Source organism: Antennarius striatus, chromosome 11 (assembly GCF_040054535.1).
Source record: "Antennarius striatus isolate MH-2024 chromosome 11, ASM4005453v1, whole genome shotgun sequence".
Lineage (NCBI taxonomy): Eukaryota > Metazoa > Chordata > Actinopteri > Lophiiformes > Antennariidae > Antennarius > Antennarius striatus.
Window position 1 is genome coordinate 20,068,835 of NC_090786.1, and position 22,713 is coordinate 20,091,547.

General features: G+C 42.7%; 2 protein-coding genes across 4 annotated transcripts; both read right to left on the reverse strand.

Moving 5' to 3' along the window:
- Positions 1-644: 644 nt before the first annotated feature.
- Positions 645-1,523, reverse strand: atoh7 (atonal bHLH transcription factor 7). Its single transcript, XM_068328155.1, has one exon. It carries the CDS (start codon positions 1,474-1,476, stop codon positions 1,045-1,047), a length of 432 nt encoding a protein of 143 aa, XP_068184256.1. The 5' UTR covers positions 1,477-1,523; the 3' UTR covers positions 645-1,044.
- A 3,669-nt stretch (positions 1,524-5,192) lies between these two features.
- mypn (myopalladin) lies at positions 5,193-22,600 on the reverse strand. 3 transcript variants are annotated; one of them, XM_068327665.1, is made up of 21 exons: positions 22,315-22,595; positions 19,790-20,833; positions 15,770-15,945; positions 14,935-14,986; positions 14,488-14,839; positions 14,323-14,406; positions 14,111-14,252; positions 13,705-13,728; positions 13,262-13,378; positions 12,446-13,172; positions 10,693-11,784; positions 10,487-10,619; positions 9,966-10,043; positions 8,692-8,913; positions 8,466-8,615; positions 8,298-8,377; positions 7,474-7,600; positions 7,181-7,388; positions 6,921-7,086; positions 6,515-6,648; positions 5,193-6,418 (listed from the first exon to the last, which is right to left on the reverse strand). In XM_068327665.1, exons 2-21 carry the CDS (start codon positions 20,830-20,832, stop codon positions 6,240-6,242), a joined length of 5,286 nt encoding a protein of 1,761 aa, XP_068183766.1. In that variant the 5' UTR covers position 20,833; positions 22,315-22,595; the 3' UTR covers positions 5,193-6,239. The 3 variants fall into 3 exon arrangements, with proteins under 3 accessions (XP_068183766.1, XP_068183767.1, XP_068183768.1); XM_068327666.1 differs by lacking the exon at positions 9,966-10,043; XM_068327667.1 differs by lacking the exons at positions 5,193-6,418; positions 6,515-6,648; positions 6,921-7,086 and having other exon boundaries at positions 7,271-7,405; positions 22,315-22,600.
- Between the last annotated feature and the right edge of the window lie 113 nt (positions 22,601-22,713).

The following is a 22,713-nucleotide window of genomic DNA, read 5'->3' on the forward strand; positions in this document are numbered from 1 at the left end:
AGAACAATCACTGTTCAGTAGCTGATTGCCATTAAATCTGGAGCTGTGGTTCAGATAATGGACCGGCTGGGATTATAAACTCTACCATCCAAGTTTGTGTCTGCATAAGTTTGGACTGTCATGTTGCAAAGTCTTATGTTATTGAACACTAGTAAAATAATGTGATATTTTTAGAGTACATTATTTAAATGTTGGATTCTCACTGACGTAAGAATGTCTTATCTCAGAGCGCAGAGTCTCGGGACAAAGAGATGGTTTATTTCCCGGGGCGCAGAGCAAAGGGCGAGCAGGACATCTTTCATTAATCCACACAGAACATGACACACTTACAAAACAACTGAAGTGCTGTAAATTATCTTTTATTGGCTTGTTATTATCCCACACAAAGAAGAAACAGAGAGCTAATTAGAGTTAAAATGCCAAAAGCATTCTAATTATTAAAGATTTCTTTTTTCTTGAAGAAGCGTTGCACCAATAAATGTTAAAGTGAATTTAAATCCCATTAATTGTTTTAACTCTTCCCAATAAAGAAAATAAATAGAAACAGAAATAATTTTCAGAAAAAATATTTTTTTATTCTTGATCAAAAACTATAATACAACAAAATAGAGGTCTGCATATGAAAAATATTCCCCGTGGTTCATTTTATATTTATTACAAAAGAGTTACACATTAACTTTAAATTAGACCGCCATGATTTTCACAGAATCCTTTGAACATTGCACAACATTTTAGGGTCATATCAAAATAAGTGATAGAAAACACACGTTGTGTGTATGGTAGTCCAGTCTAGTGCTCATTCAGACACTACATGTCTGTCACTGCTACATTATGAACAAGAAAATGCTCAACAGTGTATTTTTCTCTCTAAGCGAACAAAAAGAGACTTCAAACTAAAACAGAATCCATCTGATCAGTCGTAGGAAAATTAAATACGCAAAGAAAATAATGCAATACAAAAGTATTTACTGTCTCCTAGATTAAAGGAAAAATCTTCACATTGTTTGCAACAACATGACTTATTATCTACCACGTGGCGGCGGCTTATGCGTGGAGCTGATGTGCGTCATACTGATAAGAGAACGACGGGTGGAGGAACTCCTGGCCCGCCTCAGACTCGTACCTCATGAGGCACGAATAGTTTTCAGACTGCACACAGTCCAACTGCAGGTCCAGCCACTGCCGGTGAGGGGCGTTGTGTCTCCTGGCGTCGGTCAGGATCCGGTTCAGAGCCATGATGTAGCTCAGGGCCATCTGCAGAGTTTCATACTTGGACAGTTTCTTGTCCTGACCCCACTGGGGCACCACTTTACGCAGGCGATCAAAGGCGGTGTTCAAACCCTGCATCCGCTTCCTCTCCCTGGCGTTGGCCGCCATCCGTCGCCTCGTGGCCGTCTCGTATTTCTCTGGCTTGTTGGAGTCTGGTTCTGACGACTCGGATCCAGAGTCAGTGCAGCTGGGTCGGCGAGACTTCATGGTTTATAAGTGGTGAATCCAACCGGCGTACGTTCTCAGGCAGGAATCGAGATGTAAGTTTCCAGTTTCAGCTTCAGCTTCAGCTTCAGCGTGTTCTCAGAGGTGTCCTGACTGTGGAAGCCGGGCTGACATCTCAGGCCGGTGTCGTCTGCGTAGAAATGTTTGTAACTCCAGATAGTGGAGAGTCAGAGGAGGAAAACGTGTGTGTGCGTGTGTGTGTGTGTGTATGTGTGTGTGTGCGTGCGTGTGTGTGTGTGTGTGTGTGATCCTGCAGGGAAAGAGCAGCTTTTATAGGATGGAGCAGAGGAACAGGTGGCAGCAGGTGGAGTCCCTGCCCCACCCCTACTCCACCCCCATCCTCAGTATTACTATAGATATACACATCATGCAGACTCCCAAACATATATACACACACACACACACACACATACACACACACACACACACACACACAAACAAAACCTTAATGAAATTCCAATTATCCTGGGCTGGCCGATGTGGCTGTGGCTTCACTCACAGCCATGTGTCACAAACACCAAAAGTCCACCATCTGGTCGCACGGCTCAGCCCAGCTGATGACACACACAAACCTTTAAAAGGCTGAGATTATGGATATTTTCCAGTTGATCATATCAATCAAGTACCATCACTTAAAAAAACAACAACAACTAACTAACTAGAACTAAACTCTTAATTCAACTTTAATTTGCCAGAATATTATAATATATTTACTGTCAAGCATAAGAGAAATGTAAAAAATCAAATGTGTTGCTGACATTGTTAGAAAGCACTATTCTATTTTTTTTTTTAACATATTTGATTCCTGCATGCTTTTAATTAAAATATACTTCTATTGGGAAACATACAATCAGACAGTATATCTCATTGTGTTTTTTTAATTCTTAAATAATATTTAATGCATTAAAAAATTTAAAATTCGATTTTTTTAATGCGTTAAATTCTATATGAATATATCTGTGACTCAGTCCTAGGTGTATTTAGCTGTGTGTCTCACTTGTTCCTGAACTGACTACACTGTGTAATGTTTTAAGTACATTAGAGTTTATTAAGTGACATAAGACACAAAGATTTCCCCTTTCACTCTTCATGTAACTGGTCTCCATGTGATGTTAACAATAATCTGAGATTAGCCTGAGGCAACAGAGCTGCAAGTGTGGCCTGTAACCTGGGGGATTTTAACAGAACATCAGGGGATTATGGCTCTCAGACATATTGTCCAAGATGTTTTACAGATTACTTCGACATTTGAAATGTGGAGAGCCTTTTGTGAAGAGAAAAAAATGGAATTCTCCTTTTTTCACTTTGACTTGACAACATGATGTCCAAGGGTGCTGTGGTCTTAATGAATCACAGTATGTGGGATACATTAATGCTCCTTATGTGCTGGGGACCGCATTAGAAATAAATAATTGATCGATTGGTCCAGGAGAAAAGGACAGACAGAATAATTTGTCTGACTGTCCTGCCCATCTGCTGTAATCCAGGAGGATGTTCTTCTGTCACCTTCCCTCTCCAGACACACATTTCATTATCAGAATATGCAAAAACACTTGACAGAACTCGGACCATGCTGTGCTATTGCTCCATTCACTTCAGATAGTGGTCTAATGACTTAGAGTAAATTGTAAGTTTATATGGGATTTGTTTAAGTACAGTAATGCAGTGAGAATTGTAGTTTTTTGTCCTTATAAATATTTTGGCATTTTTCTGTTGGTTGTATTTACTGTGTTATAGTAGCTTAAATCTTTACACTAAAGATAACATGATAGTAAAGTATATTTTGTTTTTAAACTAAACATTAATATACTGTAGAACTTTGATGTATTGTTAATAACATAGAATCTAACATTTTTGCAGTGTAGAAGATGTCATTTTAAATAATGTGTTCTTGTACCCTTGTTCGTTTCAGCTTCTTACCACAACACTTAAAGTTATGATGACTACACGTGTGATATAGAGGAAGATCTGAATATTTCTTCCACTCTGCTGCTTTGTTTTCTGGGGTCAGACCTCCATTTGAAGCGGGGCTCCCGTCCTGAGGATTGACAAACTCAGAAGTTTGGTGTGGAGACAGGTTATGAATGATTAATCACCGTCAGGACCCTGGAATAATGGCTGTCTCTGGGACTGGGTCATGGACACAAGCTGATGCTGTCTGGTCACTTTGGGATGGACTGGTTAGCTGTGCAATTAGGCATATAATCCCATCTACCAGTTGGTTCATTGATTACAGATTGATGTAGTTTGCCAGCTGCTGCTTGTCTGAGGGCCTCGTCTCAGACGTGGCCCCGGCCCTTCGGTGTCTTCCTCCCTGTTTTTTTTTTTTTTTACAACTCGTCACATGATTGGCTTGTCTGAGAGCCGCTAGCTGAGCCATGTTCTCTGTCAAAAGCCATATGTCACAGCTGAGGAGTGACCCGTCTGCTCTGACAGGAACGACAACTCAGTGTTCTGATGGAGAAATGGGGATTAGGCTCTAAGCATATGTTTAGTACAGGAGAAAGTAAGACAGGATCCCCCTAAATGTGATTGAAATCTCATTATCAGCACAGGATCATGAGCAGTAAGCCTACCAGATACACAATTAGGGTTCAAATACATGTAGACGTCTATGGAGAATCGGAACATACTGACACAACAATAATCATGCAGACCATGTAAAACCAAAATTAAAACATCTTGGTAAATAGGATTAAAAATAAAACCACAAAATGAAATAGCCAGAGATAAATGAAACACAACAACTCATTCTAAGTCACACATCCACTGTAAACCCCCCCCCCCCACACACACACACACACTAGCACCAGCAGCTGGTGAAATGAGGGTCGGAGTATAATTAGGTCACGTAAGGTAAATGTAATTTTATGCTCATTTGAACTTTCTTCCCCTCTAATTGGACTGATTAGCAAAACTTAATTGCCTTTGAGTTGTACTCTTTGTTTTGAATGCGGCCCCAGTCTTAGCTAATGGTGCTGTGATTACAGCATCATCAAAACAAGCTCCCAGCAGCCACTGCTCTGCAGAGGAATAAGTTGACTACTTTTGAAATGTGGCTCAGAAGGGGGTCAGGGTTGGGGTGTGTAGTCAGGAAAAATAGGATTTTGTTACAAATATGGAATAAAGTATTTCCTTGCGCTCTTATAAAACAATGCAGTGTGATATGTTTATTGCAAAAATATAGTAAATCTTACATTTTATAACTAAATTTACAACTGTACACATTAGTATCAGAAGTAGCAGAATAAGATGACCATTAAATAGGTTTTAGTACATTCTTCAGGAAACAAGAAGGACTTATATACAGTATTGGACATTGGTTAGTTAGTTTAATGTTTAATTATAAAGTTATTATTATAATATTACCCAAGATCAGAGTCTGACAACCATTATTTTAATTTGCTGGACAGTCAACCGTTTAAACCTGATGGATCCAAACTTTTTCAATTCATGCCTGATGTTTTTGTTGTGGTCCATACATTGTTTCCTCAGAAACAAAAATCTCACAACATTACAGGATGTGAAAGGAAAAAAAAAAATCCTGCATCGGCTACTTCATACAGATCCTCACCAAAATTTAATGAAGTCTCTTCTGGTCCAATTAAACTTCTTCTAACCAGGTTTCATGGAAATTCAACAACAAACCAACCGACAAACACAGATGAATGCACAACGACCAGAAAGGGAACATATCAGCCATTTGAATAAATATAACTTTATTTTGAGAAGAACAAAAGTATTTTACAATGTGCAACTTTATGTCAGTTGAACATGTTCTTTTTTCAACACATGTCAAACTGACTTGAATTTATCAAAATAAAGGCGTGATGAAAACCTCTGCAGGACACCACAAACAAAGACGTGACTTCTGGTACTTTTAATTTCTCATTCTCTCTTTACAACTGCAGATTCAGTTGAGTTTAATCTTTGTCGATACAAAGCTGAATTAAATCACTTGAAAGCAAAGCGTTTGAAAGCAAAGCTGAAAGTTTTCATACTTCAAATAACAACCGTGAATGAGACTCAGCCAACAGCGTGTTAGTTTTTGTGACCGTGAGTCAAACTATATTTCATCTCCATCATCCAGTGGCATGCAAACATGTGGAAAACATGGTGCCAAATTCTGAACCAGTGATGAATGTCAAGAAAGTTTACAGACAAATGAAGAAGAAAAAAAAATCCCACTTTGTTGAAGCCATTTAAATAAAATGTTGTATGTGGCAACATTCAAATGTCTATTAATATACTTTAAAACTATTTCAGATTACTAAAAAAAATCAACAAAAACCACAACTTATAGAAACTTTGAATCAGCTATTACTAACGGTACAGGTAAATGTAATTTTCAATAAAAGTGGAACTGGTACCGCTTTGAGAATAGCACTAATAAAGTAGATACTTACTGTAGAAAACTAGAGTTATTCAGACCAGTCAGAGAACATTCCTCAACCCCACTGTTGGCTCGTGAGCTAAGACTTTTCAATCCTCCTATTATTTTGTCGGTGAAACATTCTTCATATGACTTGAGTCAATAGGAATGGTGACAAACCCACTATCAGTGTTGGTAGCTTCAACACAAGTAATTTCCCATTCTAACATGAATGCATCACTTCAATGGCATTAAACAAAAATCACATGACAATCCACTCGGATCGTCATTCTCCTTTCCGTCCTCCACTGGTTTGACCTCACAAAAGGTCACGGAACATGCTGGCAGGCCCCCTTGAGGGCCACCGTGCCTCTCACAGCTCCTCGCTCTCCAGCATGGCCTCCGGAGGGGAGCTGGAGAAGAGGATGGGGCTGGTCTCTGAAGTGGCAAAAGTTGACTTAATGTCCAGTCCCTGGCCTGCTAGGGCTGCATAGCAGCTGCCTGTGCGCGGAGCCTTCCTCATCGGTGCAGGGATGTTCTGATGCCACTGGGCTAAAGATGCAGCAAATAGCTGGTATTACTACTAGTGACATGCATACAAATATGGCACGTGTCTTAATAAAGTTTACAGTGACACAGAATATTAACCATAGATATCGAGCCTGCAGGTGCAGGATATAATTCCAGCTTCATTTTTTGCTGACACCGTGTACCAGCCAGCATCGTCTCTGGTGGTCGGATGGATGAGGAGGCACACGTACCCTGATGCATCCTGGGTCATGCTGGAAGGAACAGACAATGTAGAATTAACCTCAGATGTTCAGAGATTTAAAACCATCAGGTATTTTCCACACTAAAAGGCGCACTGGACTATAAGGCGCATCTTCGATGAATGACCTACTCTGAAACCATTTTCATATATAAGGCGCACTGGATTACAAGGCGCACTCTCGGTTTTTGAGAAAATTAAAGGCCTTTAGATGCACCTTATATGTAGAAAATACTATATATGAAACAAAAACCTCCTTGTGGGGAGCTCTAAACTCCTACTGACCTAATTCTGTCCTTAGTCTTAGGAATGGTGTCATTGTCTTTCTTCCAGAAGATGGCTGGAGGGGGCATGCCCATCACCCGACACTCCAGCCTGACCGGGGTTCCTTCAGGAATACCCATATTCTGCAGCTTCTCCAAGAACTGGGGAGGGTGCTTCATCTCTTTCTCTAAATAGCATGATTTAGATTACTGGTGTTCCAAGACGTGGTGAGAAAATCACACAAGACTATTAAAGGATTTGTGATGGCGTCCGGTTCTTACCCACAACTTTCAGTTCTAGACTAAAGGAGCTCTGCCCTGCTTTGTTGCTCGCGATGCACGTGTATATCCCAGCATCCCTCTTTGTCAGAGGATCAATGACCAGAGAATGGACTCCATTCTCTCTCACCAACATCTTGTGGTACATGTCTGGATAGATCGGTCTCCCGTTGACCAACCACATCAATTCTGGGTTGGGTAGGCCACTCACCTGCAAAACACAAAAGCCTGAAATTAATGTGAGGCAAAAATGCATTATTTTACCAGCTGTATTACTTACGTGGACGCGAGCGTACCTTACAGTCTAGTCGACAGAGCCTCCCTTCATGAGCGAGCATGTCCCCTGGAGCTTGGAGGAAGTGAGGCTGAAAGAAGCGCTCCTGGGTTTGCTCGCTTTCAACTTCCTGTATGCGGGCTCGGACCCTGGAAACAAGAAGGTACGTAGAACTTTGTTAAGGAATAGTTCTGTTCCATATCTTTCTGTTACAGAGCATGTCAGAGTTCCAGCATAGATGGACACACATTAGGCCAGTGACGTGATGTCAGGGGTTCGGCAGAGGATTCCTCGTCCTCGGCCGTAGAAGAAGTGACAGTAAACTATGAACTACAGTCAAGTGCAGCCATTCATTTATTTTCCGTTCGCCTTGCCTTACTATAAAAATGGAGGATTGCATATCTGAACTCAAATTTTTTTTGCTGCTTTTGTTCAGAAGGAGCTGCGCATGGACGTCATTTATAAGTAAATGTAACAAATAAGCATGTAGGAAACAACATAACTTTTTTTTAATCAAATGTGCTAATTGTTACGGTTTGTACGTGTAAATAAATCTTCTCTGAGCCTTTAAAAATGACCTGTTGCTAATTAAATGGTGAATAAGCTAAACTGTAGGTTCATAGTTATGATGAAATCAGTGCCAAACCAGCCATGAACCTCTCCACACGTCACTGCATTAGTCTCTATCTTCTCTCTGTCTCTGCAAAGTGGTGTTGTTACCAGTGTCCCACCAACGCTGGTTTGCACCCTTGTGTACTTGCATTCATTCATGCATCCTAGTGAGTAAATACTTGCTTGTCTCAGTCAATGACACACTTCACACTCCACACAGACCATCCTGCTCACCGCTGAGAATGAATAGGCGTGAGTCGGTTCCGGGGGGGTCCCGTTTGGATGATCAAATGACCCGAGCAGCTGATTCGCCCCTAAGAATTGTTAAACATCAAATTCGATTCACCATCCTGGGAAAAAAAAATTGCTGATAGCATGAAACGGAACCTGACATTGGACTACCTGTGGATTCGCTGCCATGATGGTGTAGTTGCCATCATCATCATTCGTCGTGGACCCTATATGCAAAGAACAAATCCCATCCCCTTCCCTAATCTTCCTGTAATGGGTGTTCTTTCTCAAGATCTGCTTGCCATCCTTGAACCAGTAAACCTGAAGCGAGATGTGAAGGATAAACGGTTGGGATGAAAGTTAAACATCATGTGAAGCATATTTGTTGACCTCTCACCTTTGGGACAGGGATTCCCACGACTTTACATGAAAGAGTGACAGGCACACCTTCCATGGCCTTGAAGTTCTTTAATTTTTTGTCAAATATAGGCGCGATGCATTTTCCAGTCGGGATATCGTCGTGCTGCACCTCATCATCCGACTCCTCGACTGGCGTTCGCTCCAAACGGAATTCAATCTCGCTCATTAGTCTCTGCTCAAAATTGGACACTTTGTACTCCTGGAAAAAGAAAACGACTACATAAAAGTCATCTCCACAAACGTCTCGCTGCACGCACCACCTTCGTACCTACACCAGAGTGTCCAGGATATTTCCTGGAAACATGCAGGCACACAGCAACAAATGCTCTTGGAGATGTGTGCAGTTATGAGAAGGATGATAAATCTATATTAAAGTACCAAGTTACATCTCAAATTTTAAAACAAGAACGACTAGATGAGGATCATGCAGTGGAATCTGACAAGATGTCTCATGGTTTAGGATAAGAGAGAGAACAATATGAACCACTGGAAATATAATATCTAGATACGTAAATGCTTCAATTTATAGTAAGAACTTTTTCATAGACTTTTCATTTATGGGTTTGTCGCCAGATAAAACTTTATATGGAGGCTTTTGAGTTGAGGTTTTGAGATCTTAGGAAAATTTGAAATGCAAACAGAGCAAGCATGAAATACTCAGGATCCCCCGCCGAGGTTGCATTTCACTGGTTACATGCTGAAAGAAGTTAAGTTGTGTGGTTAATCACAGCTCTTGTTATTTGTTATCCTCAGTACGTCACCACATTCTGTGAAAATATATTGAAGGAACGAACTAATCAGAATTTTTTTTTTTAAAAAGATAACAATAAAAAACTTCACTTTGTGTTATGATAGGTGTGTAAACAGTTTTGTGAAGTAAAACTAACATAAAATATACTTATAATGTAACACAGTTTACTTGTAGTCCACAAATGAAATATTAAGGTTGGGTAGAACTCATCCCACCCCCTTCTTAATTTGTTGCAGGTGGCTGCAAATTTCAGATGGAAAAATATAAAATGATACGGCAACAGTAGAGTTGCTTATTGAATTTTAATCCTACAGTTGTGTTTTTATTACTAGTGCAGATTATTAGTTTAAAAAAAAAAGTTTTAATGCTTGATACTGGTTAATTATGGGGCTTAGGTGAGAATATGAAAAATTATCAAGATTTGGTTATTTAATTCCAGATCGTTTTAATGACCCCGAGAGCGTCGTAGAAAGTAGTGTAAAGTGGGAGGATCCTTGTACCTCATCATAGTTAATGACAGAAGCAGGAATGATTGGTCCGTGGGATGTGCTCGCTGTTTCCCTCACAACACTCAGCTTCTATGAGAGCATAGGGATGGATGATGAACACCAACAGAAGACACACAAACACACACTGATGGAACATGTTATTTGGTACATGGGCAGACAATGATGAATAACCATGAACGACTAAGGATGGAATAATGAATAAGTTCTCCAAGTCATTGTCAGAGATTTTTTTGTTCCTTTAGTTGAACTTTTTCAGTGTTATATTAGTATGAATAGGCAGCCATTAGTTAATAAGCCAAGTAACGCTATCTTAGAAAAGTTGTTTTTTAACTAGATTGCCAGAGTTGGTTAGTTAAAACCGTGATGACTGTGATCGCAAACCTCCATCTCCAAGGCAACATTTATTGACATTCATTTGTGGGCGAAGCTAACTTTCATTTGTTGTGTTGTTTGCTCCACTGCAACCGAATGAGAAGTGAATCATAGCTTTGGAGCATCGAATCACTCGGTACCTGCTGGTGGGCAGAATGTGGAGTGTCTTCCGTAAACCGAAGCTTTTCCTCAATGGCTTGGAACAGACTTTCTTTGGTTTCACGGATGTCGTCGGCTGAGTGGAGGCGCACCTTTGGTACGTTCTTTTTCAGCCTGAAGATTTAGAAGAGAAACATGTGATAGTCCACCAATCAAATCCCTTTACAGAGCATCGGAGAGGACGTACCCCATAGGAGCCCCCCTGGGCAGACCCATTGAGTTGGTGGGCTGACTTAGAGAAAGGGACGGCAGGACGGAGCTGAGGAACGCCACCGGGTTCTGGATGGGGCTGGGGGTCGAGCTGCTGGAGGTGGGAGACGAGGTTTGGGGAGGCGACTGGGCTCGAAGAAACAAGGCGCTGTTGAGGAACGTTCCCAGTCCCATCGTCGGTGAGGACACGAGAGACGGAGGGCTGGTGGGAGATGTGAGTACCCTGGTGGGGAAGAACTTGGGTGGCTGGGAGGAAACTGGGAGAGTTGGGGAGCTGGCAGCAGAAGAGTTGAGCTCGGCTGCCAGCTCATGGAGCAGGGGGACTGGTGACTCCGTGGGGGAGGGACTCCTGACTGGTGACAACGTCTGGGCAGCTATGAACTCCTTCGGCCGGGCGTAATTAAAGGAGTGGGAGGTTGGCGTGAGGTTCATGAGGGAGGCGTGGGTGCTCCGCAGGAGAGGAGCTGGAGATATGATCTGCTGCATGGTCGGCACTGGATCGGCACTAAAGTTGGGCGCTGGAGGTGCGACAGAGTCCTTTATGGGTATACTTCTGGAAAGAACTGCAGCGGACAGATTTATGTGTGAGGCATGGATGGTGTTCATCTGGGTGACCGGTGCTACGCTGAGAGGAGGAAGCGTTGACATCTGTGGGGCACGTTGAGTGGAGGTCACCAGTGGAGGAGGCATCAGCTGAGTCGTGGAAGACGGGTAGCTCAAAGGAGTAGCAGGTGACGTGTTGAGACGGGTCGAAAGGGTGGTGCCGACTGCTGGAGAAGAGCTCAGAAAGGAAGCCGGGATGGCGGTGGTCATTTGGAATACAGGGAGGGGTTTCTGCTGCGGTGACACTGTGGTGTTCAGGAAGGATTGGTGAGATGCTGAAGGGGGTTCCTGATGCATTCTGGGTGACCACAATGGTCCTTTGTGTGAGCTTTGGGCTTCAGACTGAATCGGTATTTGGACAGCAGTGTGAGACTGAGGCTGGACGGGGGTCTGGGTCGGAGGTTCGGTCTCCTGTCGCTGCTCCAGGAGGACCTGGTTGTGCAGAAGCTGGAGCTGAGCCGGATCCCTGTGGATTAAAGCGAAACTGGAGTTACAACCAAAAAAGATGACACTATACATGGTGAGGAGGAGAGAGGCTCAGCGCGCTGCGCTGATGACTTATTTCCTTGCAGTAAACCCCACCAGGAATGAGCCAAAGTCAGGGCGAAGAATGCTCTGCCCTTTTATGGGCTACCAACACGCAGTTTCCAAATAACATACCATTCAAGCTCCAGCTCTATTTACCATCTCACTAATATGAGCAAATTTCAAACCAAACAACACGAAACAAGCTGTTATATTCATCTTTATCTGTGTTTTACGTTTAAGGGGTCACTTACGAAAGCAACCATTATTAAAACACAAGAATCCATCCACAGGTCTATCTCAAACATCAGGTAAATAGAAATACATAAAAGTCAACTTACAAATAGAAAATGCCATCCTTTGTTTTTGAGAGGTGGAAGGTCCACATTTATAGTCTGCATGCATGGATTTATGAAACGTAACTGATGCAGCTCCTAGTTTTCCAAGTGGAAGTGGAACCTCCCACCCCTAAATACAGATCGTGTAACCAGCAAAGATGGTTTACAAAAACACTTTCCCTCCTTCTAACCCTGCTGCAAACCTTTCTGACAGCCATTTGTGGCAATATTCTACTTGTTCCCTTGTTATTTTGCTCTACTTACAGTTTGGGTTTGGCCCGCACTGGTGGGGGTTCTTTGTTGGCTGACATCTGAGTGGCGTCTTCATCAGAATGAGTGGATGCGTCGCTTTGTTCTTCCTCCTCATCCTCAGGCAGTTTGAAGTGCACATGTAGACCGACTCTGGAGCTCGAGCGTGGGTCTTTGTGGTTTGTCAGGGCACCTGACTTTAGGCAGGAGTTCGCAGGGGGGTCAGGGAGGGGCACCACAACAGAACTTCCATTCTGAGGGGCTGTGGTCCCCTTAACTTTGGGACTCGTGTCGGATGAGTTCACTGAAGGTTTGGCCACTTCCTGATCAGGTGAAGTCTCAGGGGAGAAGGGTTTGGGGTACGGAAGCGCCTGTCTGCTGCTCTGTGGTTCTGGACATGCTCTACTGGACTCTTGTGGGTCTACTTTTGGACTGCTGATGCTGGTTGCGTTGAGGCAGAAGCTGCTGCTCAGCGTGGGGGGTTCCAAACGGGATAGACCGGCGCTGAGATGGTCTTGACGAAACACCCCAGAGACGTGGGGGTCCAGGCGGAGGCTGCTTGAGTTTAAAGAATCCAGACGCACGGTGCTCGAGACGAGAGGATCCAGACAAACGGTGCTGGAGTGGGGCTTGATGCTGTTGGTCACAGTAACCTCTAGCTGAGTGTTTACAGTGGGAGCCGATGGGGGGGGTTCTTGGATTAAACTAGTGAAAGGCCTCACATGGTTAGTGTTGCCGTTACCTGGACAGAATGGAAATATTCAATGCACTGAAGTAAGAATACATGATGTAAATGAATATCTGATGACTGGTGCGTTTGTGAAGAATTACCTTTGACCCTCAGTGCAGCAGTGCAGGACACGGTGCCAAACGTGTTGCTCGCTGTGCAAGTAAACATCCCCGAATCCTCAGGAAGGACCTCAGCGATGACCAGAGTGCAAATGTCCTCTAAAGGTAGAAGATGATACCCACGTAATCAAGTTGAATTTCTGTGCTTGCATCATATTCTTTTCTATGTTAGAGAGAATCTTAAAATGCGTTAGCAAAGATGCATGACTCGTATTTAACAGCTGAGGAGTGAAGATCCGCCGTGCCCCTGGGCCTGAGAGTCTATTTGCAGCTAAGGCAGGTTGAAATGATCTGACAGGATGAGAGACGACCTTATATGGTCAGGGAAAAGCAGCTCTCACTATAAACACTTCAGCTGGGTTATAATGTACACCACACAGCATCATTCAGACAGACTAATGATCAACGATCAATGAAATATGTACCTGATTCAGATGGAGATCTGGGCTCTGAAACAGAAACAATAAAGTCATGAGAGCAGAAGATGGATAGATAGATAGATAGATAGATAGATAGATAGATAGATAGATAGATAGATAGATAGATAGATAGATAGATAGATAGATAGATAGATAGATAGGTAGGTAGGTAGGTAGGTAGGTAGGTAGGTAGGTAGGTAGGTAGGTAGGTAGGTAGGTAGGTAGGTAGGTAGGTAGGTAGGTAGGTAGGTAGGTAGGTAGGTAGGTAGGTAGGTAGGTAGGTAGGCTTGCTCTGGAGGGCACGGTTGGGTTTGTCGGTCTGTTAAAGCATTTTGAAATGTCTGCTGATGCGATTAAGCGCTATATAAATAAAAGCTTGATTGATTGATTGATGGATGACAACTAAGCTTACTCTTCTGCAGGATCCTGAAGTCAGGAGAGTCCTCAATCAGTTTTTGGTCTCTGTACCAGTCCACCCGGGGTGACGGCACCCCCTTCACCCGGCACTCTAGCACCACCAGCTGGCCTTCTGATGTCAGGAGGTCCTGCAGGCTCTGTTGGGACCAACACAGCAGTGAACAGATAGTAAAGGGGGGCAGTACACATGGTTTTGAGGATCACTACCTTTGTGAATATCGGGGCAGCCATGATGGCTTGACTGTTCAACCCTTGTAGATAGCTGTGGTTGGAGGTCTGACTCTGAGGACTCTGGAAATAGGACATAGTTGACGTGGTGACAACATGCTAAACTGAGCATCTCAACATGGTGGAAGGCAGTAGCTTTTTAACCTCAGGTGGGGGGGGTTGAATTTGAGGTGACACGACAGGCGGCACAGATGAGACGACTGAGACAGATGTTGAGAGCTCCTGAGTTTCTTGAGCTTGTGTCTGGGACAGAATGGAAAACACGGCGGTCTCCTCCTGATCGGAGCGTGCTACAGGTGCTTCCGGTGCTTCAGAGAGCTCTGGGGCTGGGAGCACAATGTCTGATGTCTGGACCAGTGGCAATGGCTCTGGAATAATTTCTGAAGTCAATGGAGAGGTGAGCGTCTCTGCTGGACCCTCAGAAGGTACTACAGGTTGAGGTGACACTTCTGCAGAGAGAGCTTGGCCTGATCGGGAAGAAGATGTCCTCTGCAGCCTTTGACAATCACAAAACCGATAAAGGAGTTTTGTGATTAAGGTATTTAAAGGTCCACATATATATTTTTTAATGAGAATAGTGCAAATACTCACTGAGCTACATGTTCAACGTGTTGTTCTCCATCAGATTCAGAGGAGGAGGCACCTGTCATTTCACACAAATACACACTCCATGACTAGCAGTGTTTACCACAACTGTACGACCCTACATCTACAAAACGATGGGACAGTGTGAGACAAAACAACAAGGGAAACGGATCCTTGTCAATTTAACTGCAACTGACTACAGATAGTTTCAGTAGGGGACAGGTCTGGCCAGTCGAGTACCAGGGCTCTACTTTATTATCAGGTGGTAGAAAGAAGTGGTATGTCAGGGACACTAACACCTCCCCCATATCATGATGGACGCCGGTCGTTTGTACAGGTAACAGTCAGGATGGACTTCTGGACTCATCAGACCAGAGGACAATGTCTGTTGTCAGTCAGTCCTGAGATGAGACTGGTCCAGACGACTTGTTCATGTTTCTTTGAATTCTTTGTAACTGTGTGTAGAGAAACTGTTCCTCTCTTCATCTTTCCATCTTTGCTTGTGATGACATTCAATCATGATGCTGCCACTCGTTACTGGTGACACCATTACTTGTGGAATGACCCGATTAGATGCTTTTGAGCCCTTCACAACTTCCTTTTTCTATTGCTGTCTCTTTCCCGACTATCATTCAGAATAAAATAATAATTACATTCTTCAACAAAGTTGATAAGATCTACGTTTAGATAAAGTGTGACTGTACTCTCAATTGAATGAAATGTCAAAAAGGATTAGGAAAATAGTCTGTTGTATTGAGGATTCACAGCGTATCCCAACAGTCTCTGAAGCAGTGAACATTCAATACTGCCCAGATGTAGGTAACAAAGGAAGAAACATCACCTTCAACGTAGATCTCAGCTGATGTGGAGTCAGTACCATAGAAGTTGGATGCAAAGCAGGAGTAGCGCCCAGTGTCTTCCTCGAACGCCTCTGTGATGACCAGAGAATGCAGCTCTCCGTCGGTGATGATCTGAATGTCGGGGCTGTTCTCCAACTCCTTACCCTCACAGAACCACCTGGAGACACACGTCACCCCCTGCTCAGTGCATTCGAGCATATGAAATACAGTCTATATGGAAATGGACTGAAGAAGTCCACCTTCTATAAACTGTCCACCTGCTACTATTTTTAAGACAGACAGAAACAAACAACCCTCCACACCTTCAAGTTCCTAGAACCCCAGGTCTCCACGCGGTTTCAAACCCAGAATTTTGTTGTGAACTTTCTTGCTGTGAAAGAATGGGGATATCCCCTACTAATCACATCCTACAGAACTTCATGTATAATAAAAGGAAATGTCTTCGGGTAGCCAAAAGAACACCAAAAAAATAAACAAAATATCAAAGGCCATACTGTTAGATTTTACAGTATTTACCACATGTTCATCACAACAACACTTTAAGTCGCTTAATGCAGTAGATTTTAAGTTTTTTTAATCACAAAAAGTTGTTTTTGCAGACAACTGCAGCTTCAAATCAATACAACCCCCTAAATATTATCTCTTGTAAGAGCAAACATTTGCTAACTAGATGTTTCTAAAGCACTGTCCCAACCTGCGAAGACCTACTTTAGCAGTTGAGTTCCAAAGTTCTACAGTTCTGTTCAAGCATAAATTTATATAAAGCCTCCATGAATGAACTCCCAAGATGTTCACCGCTGCTGAGATAAAATATGATGAAAGTGAACAAAAACAGATTTGACTCAGATGCTGTTCTGTGGAGGCATGAAAAGAAACCGGCTCAAGTGTCAGGAAATCCATTCATTCAATCATAACCTGCAGTTGTCTCATCTTGAGTCACCTAACCGAATCACAGGTCATGTCATTGGATGTTTTGAAGGACAACAATTCCATTCATACCTCCAAGTCTATCCAGGCTTGGTTTCACAAGAAGTCATTCTACAGTGGCCATCTCTCACCTGGCATGAGTTCTCACAGAAAATTTCGAGTGGGATTTGAAAAATGAGGTTGTAACATGAAAACCAGGATGTTTCAGGAGGTTTTTAGTTCCTGAGGAAAGGGCCAAGATTCCTCTGGAACGCTGCAAGAAGCTGAAGTCTTGCAGCAGGTCATTAAGACTACAGTTGTCAGTTAAAGTACCACTTTGTATAAAATCGCAAAAACACTCATTTAATGTTGTGTGGATTATGATAACGGACAAGAACAACTGCGTACTTGGCCTTGATACTTTTAACATTTTAACAGTTCTGGTTTTGCTGTTTGTCATCTCCGCTGAGGTGGATTTTATATTGGACAGCAGGATTATGCAAAATCTAATGAAATTTTCATGTCATTGATAGAAAAACCCTAACCCTAACCCCTCTACAGTGAGGCGAAGGTACCACCATTACTCTTGTGGATACACTCCAGCATTCATTGCTACAGTGAAATAATTTTGCACTGGAATATACTTAATACACTTTTTAAAACACAATATACTGTTACAAAATTGCACATTATACTTGGAACAAAAAGTCTAAAAAGTATGAAAAGTATGAAACACGAAATACTTTAACCGTGTAAAACAAAAAATCCTGTCAGACAGAAAATAATAGAATTTGACTCCACTTTATGATAAAGTTCAGTTTTTCTGTGTGTTAACTGTAAAACTATAACAAACCTGTTCTGACCAGCGACTCATGCGGCAGCCTCTTTGTAAACTACGTCTATTATCTATTTTGAGCAGATGAAGTTTGATGCTTTCTAAATGCAGCTAATAAACAAACAGGAATTAGATGATACATTACTCACTGGCCAGACATCATCACGCACTTGTTTGAATAAATATGCAGCCAATTACCTGAATGTGCATCAAACTCCAGAGCTGAAACAGCAAATCACACCAAAAATATTTAGTAAAGTTTAAATTAAATTCCTGGTAATTTCAAACTACCTGAAACATTAGAGAAGAAATCTTTCGCAGTATTTATTGAGTGAAATCTCAACAGTACACTGAATATCCCTCCCCTGGTGCAACAAAGGCTGGGCTGTACTGCCAATCTTCTGTCTGAGTTGAGCTGAATCATTTCTAATGAGTAAGGGTCTAAACTGAAAGCATGAGTAGAGGGGCTGGATGGTCTGGGAGTGAAATACCCCTCTAGTTGCACCTGTCAGGGCTATTTTCTCTCAGGATTTCAGAACCAGAGAGGAGATTCCCCCTGGAGCCCACAAGCTCTGACTGGCCGACCCAATCACACACGCTAAACACTAAGTATAGTATCTGAATACATATACTGTAATGCTATAAGCTGACCCATCAGAGATAGGAAATGTGAACCTGTTAACTCTACTTTCATGTCTTTATTTCATATCCTTAAGAGTGCTGAGGCAAAGTGTAGCACAAACCCCACTAGATTCAATTGTGAGAACTGTATAGTAACAGAACACACAAAATAAAACACACAATGATAAAAGAAGACACTTCATTTAAGCAAAAACCAAAGACAAAGAGCGCAAATCCTCAGTAAGACCAAAAGTAAACTGCATAACAATATCAGCAGAGCGATAACTTTAGACATTATCTTACCAAAGTTTTCATGCTTCTGTCAAGAGCCCAGCCGGTCCCATTATCAGACAGGACTACAGCCCTCTGTGCCAGTCCAGTCTAAAAATGGCTGAGAGTGGCATTCTCCCCAGATGAGTGTGTGTCAGTGGCTGAACAATACCCAGCAGGACCCACCAGCCAAAGCCCCTTATGGTCCCACAGCCCAGCCTCACTGCTGTCCTCAGATGGTCACTAGGACCCAGCCAGGGACCACCAACAATCCCAACAAAACCACTAGTGAAGAACTCCAGAAGAGCTTTAAGATGTCTGCTGCTAATGTTAACCTAACATCACAAAAGGCCTAAACACTGTTCACACACTCACACCTCACAGAATCAGCTCTTACCTTGTCGTCACGCCGCTCCGGTCTGGAAGTAGCAAGAGAAGCACGTCCTTTTTGAGGACTAAAACTCCCTTCATAATGACAAAGCCAAGTTATTTTATTATTATTATTATTATTATTATTAATAATAATAATAATAATAATAATAATAATAATAATAATAATAATAATAATAATAATAATAATAATAATAATAATAATAATATTGTTGTTGTTATTATCATTATTATTATTATTATCATTATCATTATCATTATCATTATCATTATCATTATCATTATCATTATCATTATCATTATCATTATCATTATCAATATCATTATTATTATTATTATGTAAATTTGTTTTTCAGAAGTTTCACTACTAGTTGCTGCCTTTGTACAAACTACAGTGATTTCAGTCATTTTAGCAGATGTGTGTACATGGACTGTGTGGAAAATGAATGCTGTGTAAATGGAGAACTTAAAGAAAACACTACTGCAAAAATGTGAACAGTAACAACAGTAACAGTACTGCAAAATCAAAATCCTGTCTATTACAGCATTGCATAGTGTAATTAGTATTACAGTGTGTTGATTTATGCATTTCTAAATTATGTGTTATATGAAGTTACTGCATGTTTTTCATGTACAATCGAAAACTGTAAGTAGATAAATCATTCAAATAAATGTAGCAGCAGGAAAAGCTGAAACATGCCAGTATCTTAGCAGAGATACTTCAACAACATAGGAACACTACATGTGGTTAATATTCCAGCTGAGTAGAAGTGACGTGACAGTATTTCCTGCTACACTTTACTGATGACATCCCAGATCCTTCCGTCCGTTGACACAACATCCTTCTCCCACATGCTTTTTAAAGTATTGTATTTTTAGATTGGGTAAAAATAAACGACAGAGCATGAACGAAGGACGACTTCCTGTTTCTGCGAATCAGGAAATCAACTAAAGCGGTGCTGGTTTGGGTTTGCCTTACCGGACTTCGGGTACGGGGAGTCCTCGTACGATGCAGTCCAGCTGGACCTTGCTGCCCTCTGAAACCTCTCTGCTCTTCAGTTTCTGGATGAAATGAGGCGGCTCGCACACGGGCTCAGCTGGGGAGGGGGTTTCCGCTAAGGGACAGCTTTCAGTCTCCTTCTCCACCTCCTGGGAAACAGAATCGAGCTGCTTCTCCTCGGTCAGTCTGCAGTCCTGAATCTCTGCATGCCCCACTCCGGACGCCAGCTGGACCTCTGTCTGGTGGCTAACGGCATGGTTGGGTCTCTCCTTCTCCTCCGTAGTCATGGCGACACGCTCCCTGTCATCTGGACTGGGGGGGTTAACGGTCCCATCACTCGGGCCCTTGCTCTGGCTCCTGCTCCTGTGGGTCTTGCACCCTCTCGGTCGTATCCGTTTGGAGCTGTTGGCCTTGAAGAGAGAGGAGAGCTCCTCGATGAAGTCCGCTGCCTTGTTGAGGAACTCCTTCTTAGACTGAGTCTCTGGACCGTAGTGGACGTTCCTCCCGGACCTGTTTAAGTCCTGAAAGCCTTCCATTGGGTCCCTGTTGCTCCTGATCATGTGTTCTTTCCGTACGGGTGCTTTCTCTTTACTCCTGTCGGATGTGAAGTTCGTTTGTGTTGCTGGTAGGTCTTTATGCTCTAAAGGCGGAGCGAAAGGGGCGTGAGAGGGGCTCACTGAGGGAACCGATGGCGGTTCAGAGGGGACACAGGCTGAGTAGATGTGAGGACTGGATGGTGTGACCTCTGACCTCTCCTCATGAGACTCATGAACGATGGCCTGGCGAGCCAGATTCACACTCTTGTCCAACTCCTCTTGGCTGAGGAAAGCCGAGAGGTCTGGGTGTTGGGGGTCACTGCGCCCCATTGAGTCGTCCACTTTGCCTTTGAGCGACCTGTAGATCTGAAGGCGTGAGGAGGGGGGGTCTGAGCGGCCATGGCGCTGCTGGGCCCTGGCCTCTGCCAGGTAGCTCTCTCTCAAGAGCTGCGACAGTGACTTTGGCTGCTCACTGTTGTCTTGCATGCTGCAGAAATAATCCAAAAGTATTTGATTACATTCCTCAGAAAATCCAGAAGGTGCTCAGTGTTTCTGTTCAGTGATATTTCACAGGCAGCATTTTTTATCCGATAAGCATGCAAGCAAGATTCTTGGTATATCAAATGTTTGGGTTCTTTTATTTCATTTATTTTCACGTTTTGTTTGTAGTTTACTACGATGCAGAAAACAGTAGATCGAGCATAAAAAAGATCTGATCAATCTCAGTTGAAAACAACACCTGGTAAACAGATTATATGAAAATAATGATGTAAGTTTGATCACAGTTTCCTGTATCACCGCATTACTACTAAATAATAATGCGCCATATAAAGTAATTTCCGTACTATAAGGTGCATCTCAAAGCCTTTAATTTGATCAATTTCTTATAATCCAATGTGCCTTATATATGAGAAAAGTTTTAAAATAGACCATTCATTGAAGATGAATTCTCAGATGCGCTTAATAATCCAGTGGGCTTTATGTATGAAACAATTTTTTTAGATAGGCCATTCAGGATGGATGGTTCTCCGGAGGATGCTGGAGAACCCAGAGAGAACCCACGCAGACACGGGGAGAACATGTAAACTCCACACAGAGCGCGACTCAAACCCAGAATTTTGGAGACTGTAAACTAAACCGTTGATCAAACGGTGGTGAAGCTAAACAACAGATAAATGATTAATCAATATCGTATCCCTAAAAAGCAGTAATACTAACTGTTGATATGTTACCGACACCCCAACACACCTTTAATCACTACAGTAAATGTAGGAGAAATAATAGGATCTTGTTTTCAGTACAGTTAATATATGTTACCTTATTATCTTATGTTAAAACAATCATTTGTGAAATGTTTGTTGTATAGATAGAACTTGAATTCAGAGACTGGAGTTAAAAACAGGCGAAATAAAGTATAAATAACTTTTATCGAGCCTAATGTCAGCCTGGACAGGGTATCAGGTTCGTCACTGATACCAGACCTGTCGGGCTCAGGCTGTTCCGCTCTCCCCACTCAGACCAACGCACGTATGATTGGTGTTTTTACAACTTTTAATTGAATATAAATGCTAGCTAGGTGACGCATATGCTACTGACACTCAAATATCGCAATTAAGACAGGCAGTAACGCTCTTCCAACGGATCTGAGGCTGCAGCTGTTGTGTACATTAATCCTTTGCAAACAGGCTCCAAGCCCACCGAGTCACATCTAATAATAGCAAGGGGTCAGTTTACATGAAGAAAATCAACACAAAAATCAGTCCCTCTGGTCCAGCGTGGCCCTTGTTCTGATTTTAATCAGCCAGGAATCAGTTTAAACAAACAGAATTAGAATCCACAGAAACGGGAGGCTGTGGATGAAGGGTCTCCGGTTCAACGCCACACTCCCAAGCAGATCAAGAGGATTCATTTCAGGCTCAATGTCGTGTTTGGATGATGCCAAAATACAACCAACAACAATAGTTTTACCTTCAGGATCAGCCCAGCCGGCCCCTTCGGAGCCTGGTGAGTCCTACTCAGAGTCCACCTGTGCCCACAGAGGGAGATTCCGTCTTCTGCTTGTTACCACCTGGGGCAACTGTGGACGCCGGCAGCTGCCCAGCCTTCCTTCTTTTATCACAGTTCACCTCAACGTTTACAGAAAAATACAGACGCGAGTAGCTAAGGGTAAACTTGTCACCCGTACAAGTCTCAACATTTGTCAGCACACTAGTCGTAGGTTATTTTAGGGAGGCCAGGCCCATGTGCCTGGGTGGCGCCCCACTCACTGACCGGGGAGGGGGTGGGGGGGCAGGGGGTTGTAAAGGGATTCCACCTCCTGTCATCCGTCCCACACCTTCATCCAACAGAATTAGAATCTCCTCATTG

What these genes read in the sequence shown, in the direction of transcription:
- mypn (XM_068327665.1), bottom strand. Translation starts at nt 20,832, where the DNA reads ATGCAAGACAACAGTGAGCAGCCAAAGTCACTGTCGCAGCTCTTGAGA. An exon ending in CACATTCTGCCCACCAGCAG is followed by an intron (nt 10,044 to 10,486) that starts GTACCGAGTGAT and finishes ATGCTCTCATAG; the next exon opens with AAGCTGAGTGTTGTGAGGGA. An exon ending in TGGGAATCCCTGTCCCAAAG is followed by an intron (nt 8,616 to 8,691) that starts GTGAGAGGTCAA and finishes ATCTCGCTTCAG; the next exon opens with GTTTACTGGTTCAAGGATGG.
- atoh7 (XM_068328155.1), bottom strand. Translation starts at nt 1,476, where the DNA reads ATGAAGTCTCGCCGACCCAGCTGCACTGACTCTGGATCCGAGTCGTCA.